General features: G+C 30.9%; 1 protein-coding gene across 1 annotated transcript in view; it reads right to left on the bottom strand.

Annotated features, from left to right (window-relative positions):
- Window positions 1–12,023, bottom strand: part of LOC106469691 (calcium/calmodulin-dependent protein kinase type II alpha chain-like) — a 41,553-nt gene extending 29,530 nt beyond the window's left edge. Inside the window, exons 1-5 of the mRNA XM_022398271.1 lie at window positions 12,008–12,023; window positions 7,333–7,387; window positions 3,413–3,485; window positions 2,419–2,521; window positions 398–481 (exon numbers count right to left, since the gene is read on the bottom strand). Of these exons, the coding sequence (XP_022253979.1) occupies window positions 398–481; window positions 2,419–2,521; window positions 3,413–3,485; window positions 7,333–7,387; window positions 12,008–12,023 (331 nt within the window). The remainder of the gene's footprint in view (window positions 1–397; window positions 482–2,418; window positions 2,522–3,412; window positions 3,486–7,332; window positions 7,388–12,007) is intronic.
- Window positions 12,024–12,303: the final 280 nt, after the last annotated feature.

Genomic DNA, 12,303 nt, shown 5'->3' on the forward strand with positions numbered 1-12,303 from the left:
TATACAGATGAACCAATAATAAAGTAGCTTTCAGTGTCTATGGATAATTAAACAATGATGTGACACACATAATACACCATACAAATATCCATAGAAAAGTAGTAAAAAAAAAGGAATTTAGTACAACTTACATCAATATGATAAACATACATAATATAAACTGCAGATGAAACAATGACTCAATCAAGAAATACATGTAACAATTATGCACAAAAAATGAAGTATATAGAAAGCATCTGTAAAATCAACTTAACACTACACAACAAAAATTTGACACCTGAAATGGTATAAAATAGAAAAAAACATAATTTGATAAATATGAAATACCTTGTGATAGTACTAAAACATAACAAACATACTGATATATAAGTACATGCTATGTAAGGAAAGTACTAACCACATGCCCATATATCAACTGGTTTACCATATGGGTCCTTCTTAAGTACTTCTGGTGACAGATATCCTGGTGTTCCAGCAAAGCCTGCAAGATACGATGTATTAAATTTGATGTTTAATCTTTAGTAATAGATTGCTAATATCAATCTTTAGTTTAATTAGTAAATAACTGCCATTTTGATTTTATTGATTAATATGAAATATTCTTTAATCATTCTCAGAATATTTGAGATTATAATTGTTAATGGACTGTATTTTTAAACTACTCCTGTCTTTGATAGGGGTTTATGTGCTAGTATAAACTTCTCATGCAAGTAGGTGGTGCTCAATAATAATATTTAATTTCTCAGGTCCCTAGGTGTAATGGATATACTTGGGCTGAAAATATTTTTCTTTTTCATTAAATCATGCAATTATTCAGAGCTGTAGTTACTTCCTTGCAAATAAGTTAGTTGATACTTCTAGAGATGATGTTTTGAGTTTTGTGTCTTCATCCACACTTACTATTACTTTTACTTCAAAATGCAAAGTTTTGCCTAAAGGCTATGTAATATTATTACTTTGGCAGTTACTATTGCCTTTTTTAATTTATTTTCTTTAACTGTATGATCTTATAATTCTCAACATTAAAATAGATCATAAAACTACATATCTTCCAGAAAGCCTTTCCAGGTCATTATCAGTTAGAGAGATTTTTTTACAGTAGATGCCTTGTCCATCATCTTAAATCAATATTAAATTTAACAGAATTAATGGTGCACATCAATATAGCAACAAAATGTAAAAAAAGATTAATGATCATGACACCCTAATATAAAGAAACAAAAATTATAAGAAATGAAGAAACCTGTTTGTTTGCTATTAAGCACAAAGTTATACTATAGACTATCTGTTGTGCTCCAATTGAGAGTATCAAAATCTAATTTCTAGCATCATAAACCTTCATATTTACTGCCGAGTCACTGGAGAAGGAAGAAATTAGACAGAATACGAGGGAAAAAAATCTGTTTTAAAATAATGTTGGCTACTGCTGAATAAGTTATAATTTTCAAAAATACTTCTCTAAAGTTCTCTATCAAAAGATTCCAGCATTTAAAAGACATAATATTCTAAACTAAGAGGATCATTTATAGGATCTTTCCCAAAATCTTTCTTCTTATAGTCAGAGATAAATATTTGTAATTTTAAAATAATCTCATGTGCCCCAAAGAATTGTGAAGAATAACAAGTAAGGGTTAAACTAGCTCTTAATTATTATTATATGTTTTACGTTTTTTGATTAGACATCTTCTGGGCTAGGAATTTACTCTGTTCAAGCTTTTGTAGAATGGGCAAAAAAAACCAAATACATTTATAAATAATGTTTTCTTATTACCATAAGTTCAAAACTATAGAAAAAACTGGTTCATGCATCTTCTATTTTTATACCTACTCATAACAAAGTTTTTCAAGAAACTTTATTTTCCTTCATCCTATATTTTTTCACATGTTAATTTATTACATGATTAATATTTTAAGAAAAAAGCTTTAGCCAAAATGTATCTGAAATCACATTACTAACCTACACTAACAAATACTGCTACAGGTCTATCCTAGTGTTGAATTCAGACACTGAATGAATTAAAAACTTTCTAAGTAATACCTTGTGATAGACAAAAAAAAAAGTGTGAAAATAAACAGATATAAAGGTAATTCAAAAGGAATACTTCAATTACCTCAATAGCATAAACATTCAAGAAACTGGAAAAACAAATTATTAAGTTATGGAACAAAAAAACGTTAGGTTTTGCTTTTTCTTAGCTTATTTGCACACTTTTGTTAGAGTCCAGAAATAGGTAGTAATAGGTTGTGTTTCACATTTTGACTTATGACTAAATCACTCATTTCTTTAAGAGAAGCAAAAACCAAAAGTTATTTTTTTGCCACTTTAGCAACATAATAGTGGGAGGTACAATACAGAAAGAGTAATTAGTTGTACTGAAAAGTTGATTTCTTTGCTCATCTACATGTAACAACACTTACCATACCAAGCTTGCTGGTCTCCTTGCACTTCAATAGCGAGACCAAAATCTGCTAGTTTCACAGCTGCTCCTTTAGTCTTGCTTGCTAAGAGGAGATTTTCTGGCTGGTGAAATGAGACCAAAAATAAGTTCAGTATAAAAAAAAGATCTAAATTTTTCCTTTTCACATATGAGAAGTTAAAACTAAAGCTTATTAAGTCAGTGATGATTTAAACTGTATCCACAAATGTAATATTTCTGAATAATTATAATGAGAATATATACTCCAACATGCATTTATATATGTGTATATATAATATGTGTATTTAATACATACTTCTTAGAATCGTAGAAACAGTTAACTACGTAATGCATCACTGAAAGTTTTGTGAAACATTAGTATTTCATCTTAGAGACATATATATAAACTCGAGTTGTTTGCAATCATAAAGTTTGTGAACAGACTACAGCAAGTTTTTTGTATTTTCATCCAAAGTGACTTAAAGCTGTGTATGTTGACAGACTCTTCTATAAAATTCCTTATGATTCTGATATTGGTTTTGAAGATGTTTCAGAACCAGTAGTGACTACCATTTCAGGTCTTTCAACTGGAAATCAAAAGGCAGAATAATTTGAAGGAGGAATCATCCAGTAGACTAAAATATAAAAATTATTATACAAAAAGTAAAGCCAGAATTTTATGTTTGAGATAATTCACAAGCTTCAAAACAATTTTCTTTACATGTAATAATATTAAGTATCCCTATATACCAGTTAATTATTTAATTAGGTATAGGTTATCTAGATAAGTTAACTCATTAGCAAACAATAACCATTATTTGCTTCAAAAGTTCCTTTGAAAGCATTATAAAAAAGGAAGTACGTAGATTAAATGTCTTTGTGTTTCACAACACGAGTAATTAATACATGTAAAATGATTTACCAAGTCTTTGAGCATATGTCATTTCTTAGTATCAAACATATAATATTAATCAGACTCAAATTTTTAAACTTACCTTGAGATCTCTATGGACCACATTATTCTGATGACAGTGATAGACACTTTCCAATATTTGTTGAATACAGTGGCTAAAGGTTAAAGGAAACCACATGTATTAAATATAAAAAACAATTAAGTACATATTAGTTGCCCTATAGTTTCTTGTGAATGTTATCTTTAAATGACATAAGATAATTTCTTTCTTTTATGAATAACAAATAAGTGACTAAATGTTATACAACTTAAATGGTAATGTAGTAAAATACTCTTAAAATAGAAGATATAACATTAGTTACATACTAAACTTTATACATAAAATATTGAAATCAATTTGACAAAAATTGAATGACAAGTATACTGTAATTATATCATATAATTGGAAGATTTTATCAACATTTGTTAATATCATGTCCTTTTAAAGAGACATTCTGCTTTGAAGAAAGTCTTTTTAACTAGCTGATTTATTACCGAACAATTATATTTTAGTTAGATATTTGTCCACCAGATGACAGAATTTAATACTGTGTTGCCAAAACCTATGAATAACAGGAATTTTATGTTTGATATTTTCTGGAAAAAAAAGTATAATTTTACTTATAATTATACTCCTAATATATCATTATTTATAAGAGTAGAATAAAAGTAAAACATATTTTAACGAAGAGAAACTTAATTTACTATTGTAGCTACCAGAAAAGACCAGTGAGAATTTATTCCGTGCAGGGTTCGTTATACTATGTTAATTATTCCGCACATGCTGATTTATTTTAGATAAATACGTATGTCTTAATTAATCTTAATTAATCCATAGATACTGATGGTACAGATAATGATCTATAGTCATTAGAATTACAGTAAAAACCGTTTACGGTGTTGCGCAAGAAGCTTCTTTATTTGAGTCTTTGCGCATGCCTTCCCTAATTTTGAATCGACAGACATTTAACCAAATTAGACGAAGTTTGCACTAAAAATTGATAATTTTATACCAAAAGTTCTAGCGTAAACACATGATACAGGAGTAAGTCAACAATTCCCACAAGATGATGAAAGCTTTCGTAAAGACTGGGTTGCCAAAAAAAAAATGTAAAAAATTGTGGTTCCTTATTTTCATCACTTCACCTATTTCGGTTATATATTTAAAAAATCACGAGTATAATTCGAAATTATCATTGTAAGCCTGTTTATCTTTTAATTAGATAAATTAAGTAGAGATAAAACCTGGTATATATACACACAGAGAGACCCTACACAATCTACAATGAAGTCAACAGAAAATAACTTGATTTGTTCTTGTAGTTCATATTCAATTATTACTGGTCACTCGTTTGAGCTTCTTATCTGTATGACGCATCCTGAAATATATCAATCTATTTGACGTGATATAATACAAGTAGTTGTCGCGCATATTAAATTATTTCTCGTAAGACTAGACATTTTAGAACGAACCACAATCATATAATTCAGTTGTGATTTTCGTACAAAGCGATTTAAACGCCGCCTGATTTCTCATGATACGCTCACTGCAATCCCTGTTATTGTGTGTATATATATGTAACGCAGAACTGCGATATGAATATTTAAATACTAATTCTAAACAGACACGTGTATATGTAATCCCTGATACGTTCTATTTTGTCATTGCAAGCAAAAGATCAATATGGTTGATCTTAAGGTACTTTTTATTCTATTTAACTACAATTATAACATATCTTACACTTTTATTAAATGATCGGTGTCAACAAGCGAATTTTTGCTTGATTTTTCACTTTAAAAATTGAGACTAAATCTAAGTTTATATTTTACTAACAATAACCAATAAACTATGTCTGAGGGAGATAAAAATAAACTATTATATCAGTTTCATAAGATTATCCTCAGTCTTAAATGTAATTATTACACCAGTATATAAAATTTAAATGTTTGTGAGTAGACAAACGTTATAAGTAGTCCTTTGTTTATTTGTTGTTAAGCGCCACCACCGGTATTGGAAGCAGATTTTTAGCGTTATAAGCTTTCAGACTTACTGCTGAGCCACTGGAGAGCTACGTAGCCTTTACTGGAAACACATAACATAAGAGTGTTGCGTGAATAAAACATTTCCAGCATGGGCAAATCTAAAATATTTTTCCAGATTTTCTAATTACCAATTTCAAATCGATATTTCCCCAAATTGGTACATCTTGTTACTCGACGGGCGTTTAATATGTCAGTGAAGAAGGGTTGGCGTTTTTTCTTATTGTGTTTTAAATGTTTTACCTTTTGGTTAATTATTATAATACATAAAGTTGTTATAAATGTAAAAAAATATATATATTTCATTTAGTGCTTTTGGCTACTATACACCCAAATACCATGTAATATTCTTTCTGCTAATACACATGCCATTCCCCCTTAAATATCAGGATTTTGTTTTTCTATCTAGAAACGGCAATTTTAAAATGCTAGGAGAAAGACAGAAAATATCATTCGCAGTATAGGTGTTCAAATGATTATTCAAAGCAGTTTAATTAATTATTAAAAGTTTTAGTTTTTTCTCTACGTATTTGTGGTATTAGTTTGTAAAACAGAATTAGTTTCATAAGTCAGTAAGTTACTCTTTATTTCTATATGGCTAGTTTACTCTGCTAAAATATTATTATATATCCATTTTATATATTATTCTAATAGTACGATAACACCTATGATAAAAAGAGATGTTTAGAAGCCTTGTAAACCGAAACGATAACGGTCAAGTGACTTCTCTCTCTCTCTCTCTCGTAAGAAGCGTTTCTTTTCATAATTTTTTTACTAATTTCAGAATAAGATAACATCTGATATCACTCTCTTACTACTTCCATATACAGAATTATTTTAGTTTTTCTTACTTGTTTAGAATTTTTACACTTTTTCATAACTTGACAACGGAAAAAATATGTGTATATAAGGTTATTAAACTTAATATATAATTTTTCCAAAATATACTTGTAAGCGGTCAACAAAATGTATTCCACTAGTCATCTGCGTGTAATTATTTTAAGAAAAGCCAGTGGGTATACAAACAAAATGCAGAGGTCTTTCATTATAAATTAACAAACAGACGGCAAATGATAAATTAACGAAAAGAAAAACATGAAAGTATCATCAATATGCGCTCGACTTCATTAGTCTAAAATATAATAAGTCCTATGAAAATTCGCATAGATATAAGACTGGTTCAAAGCGTTAATAAATAGTAACTATTCTTTTACTTTTACATAGATATAAGACTGGTTCAAAGCGTTAATAAATAGTAACTATTCTTTTACTTTTTATTTTTTTAGCTTGCAGTTCATTACAAAATTATGAGCCACCATAAATTATTTTTGGGTTGGTTGTAATTAAGCACAGAGCTACACAATGGGCTATCTGTGCTCTGCCCACCACGGGTATCGAAACCCGGTTTATAATGTTGTAAGTCCGCAGACATACCGCTGTGCCACTGGGTGAGGTACTTCTCTTTTGGACAAAAAGCTATCAAAACAATCGCAAAATGTATTTCCCAGAAAAATCACCATAGCTGTATACACATTACACATTTTACATTACCATTACACATTTTACACATTACCATTCATAAAAAAAAACTCGGTGAAGTTGAACTGTGCTCTAGCCCAATTGTTCCAGACTTACAACACTATTACCCGCGGTGAATGGAGTGCAGATAGCCCTTTATGTAACTTTGCGCTTAACAACAAACATACAAACAGACAATGGGCTATTTATAACGTTTGTCTACTTACAAATATTTAAAAAAGAAACACGACAAACGGTCTTATTGGAATAACCCAACTGGTAACAAAATTAATCGGTTGTAAGCACAATATGCAGTAACTTGTGCAATTTATAATACGTTACACTAGTGTAATCGTTCTTCAAACACGTTTACTTTCGAGATAGGTTATTCCCCTAAAACCTAACCTTCTGACGAATTCCTCTGCTATATCAAATTTAACATGAACTGTAATATGATGCTCTGAAACAAATAAAATCAGTTTGCTACATTCAACTGCACTGAAGACACTATAATGTTATTTGAACAAACTGTAATAACAATTAATCCACTACAGAGTGACAACTATATGTGAAAAAGGATATGATTTCATCATACAGAGAAATTTTATAACACTCAAGAGATTGTTGTATGACTAGAAATTCTTGTTTAACGGTTACATTTACTGAAACTATTTGCTGTGATATGTTGTATTGCTACAGTACCTAGGTATTGTAAAATAATTATTTTTGCCGCTTTCTATCAAAGTAAAAAGCATTTCCGGAGGAAAATACCAAATGAAAGCCGTTTTCTATCAAAGTAAAAAAGTATTTCCGGAGGAAAATACCAAATGAAAGCTAGTAAATAAGTGTGGAAAAAAAACTTCAATAACCAAACTATTTTCAGCAATAATGTGACGAAAACCAGGTTTTAAAAATGTCGTAAGTACTTTCCTTAAATCAAAAGTCCGCCTTATAGTTGTAAAAGTATTGGAACGGAAGGTTTGTTCTGATTTAGAAATGATTTCAGAGATTCAATCAGCCGAGTTTTTCTAATCCTTTTACTGGATTACTGTTATCAAACCCACGATGAAATCCCACGCCCTTCAACTTCAACTTAGCAATAACGGCCACCGTGTTAAGATAACGAACGTGCATTAAGTTTTAAAGTAAGGCTCTACTAATTAAACATCTACAACTAACTTTCAGTTAAAACTACTCTTTAGTTCAGTTATTCTTAATAATTTTCTTGCTGTTAAAATCAAAAGGTTAATGCATTCCAGATTTTATCTCGTTGTGCGTCGTTAAGCGGAACTTTACTAAAATAACATTAACGAAAATGCCGAGATATCTTTCTCTTTCCTACTTGCTGAAACGACTTACTCCCGAGTTTCACAAAAGTTTTTATGTTTAAGAAAAGCTCAAATACGATGTGCCCCTCGGTGGCGTAGTTGTAAGTTTATGGGCTTATAACGTTAAAAATTGGGGTCCGATACATGCAGATGGTCTATCGTGTAGCTTTGCTTGCGCATAAAACAAACAAAATAACGCTGTAAAGTCTATGAAACGTAAATAATTTCGAAACAGTAGCATCTGCATCATATTTCTAGGTAAACAGATAATCGTGTCATAAGTTTTTATGATGATATCCAAATCCAAGTAATGTGCAAGAGGATAAAACCTTGCATTTGTTTTTTGCAAAAGTATTACTGACTCTGATTTTTGTAGATTAAGTATGGCCTATAGAATAACATTCTGTATTATACACACTGCTGTATGAGATTTCTTAGCCACATTGATTATGTTCAAAACAACTTTACTATAGTGAACAAGTAGAAATATATGGGTGCTGGTAATTTCTATATGTAAGCTAAACAATAGCATGTAATTTCAGGTAGTCATTGTAATTCTCATTTGTTTTATACATATATATTGTTTGTTTTGTGCGTTAATGGGACGCAAATGAGGAACTCGCAGACCCACAGTCCGGCATGATAACTACCAGGCCACGCTTGGCCCTTAGATAATCAAAAAACTTAATTCAACATTTCATTGCATAACGTGTTAACAATTTTATTTTTATGAAAGTCTGGATAGTTAATCAATCATTTATACAAGTTTAACAATGTAGTATCCAAAACTATCTTACATCTTTCTTATAAGCTATTCAGTTCCTATTTTCGAAAATTCCTTTTATCTCACAAGAGATGATATATCATCGTTTAAAATACCATTTATGTCATGCTGATCCGTTACAGATTATTACTACTCTTGCATGGTTAACAATCAATCTTCTTTGGAACACGATTTTGTCTAAAAAATTTAGTTAAATAAATACGGTCTTTTGTAGCTTACGATTAAAAGAAGTATAAATTAAAACGAAAAAAAAATCGATCTTAGATTTCCGTATAAGGAATAAAATGCACATTTAGTGCATGGTACTATCTGTAAATCTGACAACAAAAATAGAATTCAATCTGCTTGAAAGTTATATCGTCGGAGAAAGAGCGCATTCTCGAAAACATGAATTAAGTCACAACAATTAACAGGTTCTGTTAAATAAACGAAATGTGTTAATACTAAAAAAAGATTCTCATTTTAGAAATATGAGACTGAATATAAAAGAATTTTTAAATTACCAATTTCCGAAGAATTTGAAAAATCATTTCCGTTTTTTTTTTCACCAGATAAAGATTTCTTCGAATGAGAATTTAAACACAATCTAATTTATTTTTTGATTTAACTTGTATGAAAACTTGATAATTAGCAAAAAATTTTTTATATGTTTTCTATGGCATTCAGGTTATCCTTGACATAAAAATTGCGACCTGGCATGGTGAGTTGGTTAGGGCGCATGATTCGCAATCATAGGGTCGCGGGTTCGAATCCCCGTCCCACCAAACATGCTCGCCTTTCCAGCCGTGGGGGCAATATAATGTGATGTTCAATCCAAAAAGAGTGGTAAAAGAGGCGGTGGGTGGTGATGACTAGTCTTTCACGGCTAAATTAGGGACGGCTAACGCAGATAGCCCTCGTGTTGCTTTGCGCGAAATTCAAAACAAACAAATCAATAAAAATTGTATCCTTAAAGTAAATAATTGGGATTAAAGCTGCAGCTGATTTTGTTCAGGTATCGCCACTTCTGTATCTAATTCCATAATTTATTACAGTCTTCTGCAAGGTACTGATGTTTTCCTTTTAGCTACTGTCTAAATATTAAGTTCAGATTTCAACAAAATTTCTGGTGTACTGGAAAGCTAATGTAATGACACTCTCAGTCATCGTTAATTCATACTACTACACAAGGATGTGTTAATGTAATATTATTTGTTATACGCGTTACTCCTGGATAAAGTATATTTATATTAGTACTGTTGTTACAAGTGCAAGACATTCGGGTTGTTGACATGATAAGAATTATATATACATGTTTAAACAGAAATAAGAAATTAATTTACAACGCTAGAATCCTGGTTTCGATACCCGTGGTGGGCAGAGCACAGACAGCCCTTGTGTAGCTTTGTGTTTAATTACAAACAAACAAGAAATTAATCGGGATTATATATAATTCACGAAGCAACGGCAATTTCCTACGGGAGTATACTTTCTAGTTTCGCAACAGATAAACTCATTTAAGTTTACTTTATCGTCCTGAATTGTGAAAACTTTCGGCTGCGTAGAATGTCAATATTTTCCCCTTGTGCTGTGAAAGATAACATATTGTTATATACAGTTATATAGCTATCGTTCTCACGGGTACGAATAGCCATTGTAGTTGACCTATGCTATGGGAAGAGTATTTAGTCTAAGGTTAAAAAGAGCTATAAAGAAACACATTTTTTTTTCTTAACCCTAACGGTATAAGACTCGGCACTAAATAATAAGATTAATCGTTATTAAATTAATAATAAGATTAATCAACAACTAAGAGTCTCTCATTTCAAAACCATGCGAGAAATTTAGTTCTTAATTTTTCAAAATCTATTGCAAAAAAAAAATAAATAAAAAATTCAACTCTAGAGAATACCGTTCTATATGTTTGTATAACTTGTGATTCAGGTAGTCGCTTGACCACAATACTTTTGAAACAACTATTATCATAACAAATTCACAAATTTGTAAAAATCATTTGAAAGTTAGTTTTCTCTCACGAACGTATAGAACATCAAAACCCACGTTGTTAGTTATGTAAATAACATACAACGGCTAGGTCTTCCTTGAAAGTCCATCGTGGCGAGTGGATCTTTGTGATTATGAAGTATCTTTATTAATGTCGAATCGTTTTGCAGCTATTGACTAGTCAATGCTTAATGGCACATTGTTTAGTAGCTTCTGTAATGCCATCTCAAATTGAGTTGAACTAATTTTATTCAGAAAGTTCTAGGCTCATGTTGCCAACTAAGATTATGATATAAACATTTCTAAAGTTAAAAAATAGGCCTGATAGGATCTAATGTATTTATCGTTACGATGAAACTTAAAAAACAACAAAAAGAAACTAAATGGTTGAGCGACGGAAACAGCCTTTAAACTTGAAGTTAACTACTTGAAAATTTAAAAAATATATATTTACTTGGATTTCAAGAGCTAAGTTTTAATTACATGCAACCACGTGTGAAATTTCACACCTATAGGCTGTATCACATATAACAACCTGTCTTCTCTTTGATTCCTCATGTTGCAGAATCCAGCCTCATTAGTCCTCGTGGGATACTCTTCCAACAAGTACGTTCTCAGCAGGCTGAACTATCATATATATAATTAGTACTTAAACAGTCAAGCAAAAATTAACATCAAAAGGAAAGACTGCGTTAAAAACAGCAAATCCAAACCTGTGATGAACGACATTTTAATGAACAAAACAAGTCCAAACAAAAAACGAAAATGAAGAAGCTGCATAAATTAAAAGGATTCCCAGGGTACAGACCATAATGTTGGATATAAAATGTGCCCTGGGTTTTGGAGGATACTGCGGAAGTAAGACCCGCATTGCGGTGGGGATACACCGTCTACCAGTCTCAACTTCCGTTCGCTTGTCTCACATGTTGAAAAAAGAAAAATGAAAATAAGGTTCTACCACTCGGGGTAAGTAAGATAAACTTACCTCCTGATGTTGGCATTCCAGCCCCTATTATAGTAGTAAAGTCTTAAATTACACAGGTCTGCGATGGTTTTATTGTCTTGAATTCTACAGTAATTCCTGTACGCTGAATCCGAAAATGATATCCATTTTTCTCCACCAGGTACAGATTTTACACAAAACGTCATAACGCAATACATAAGAGAAAGACCACAACACGTAGTTTTGAGACTAAAATACGTAAATTTCACACAAAAGAAAATCAGGATGAATGAGGATGTATATTCGTTTGACATCACTGTTCTTCCCTTTTCTTCAGT

Source organism: Limulus polyphemus, unplaced genomic scaffold (genome assembly GCF_000517525.1).
Source record: "Limulus polyphemus unplaced genomic scaffold, Limulus_polyphemus-2.1.2 Scaffold3614, whole genome shotgun sequence".
In the NCBI taxonomy this organism is placed as follows: domain Eukaryota; kingdom Metazoa; phylum Arthropoda; class Merostomata; order Xiphosura; family Limulidae; genus Limulus; species Limulus polyphemus.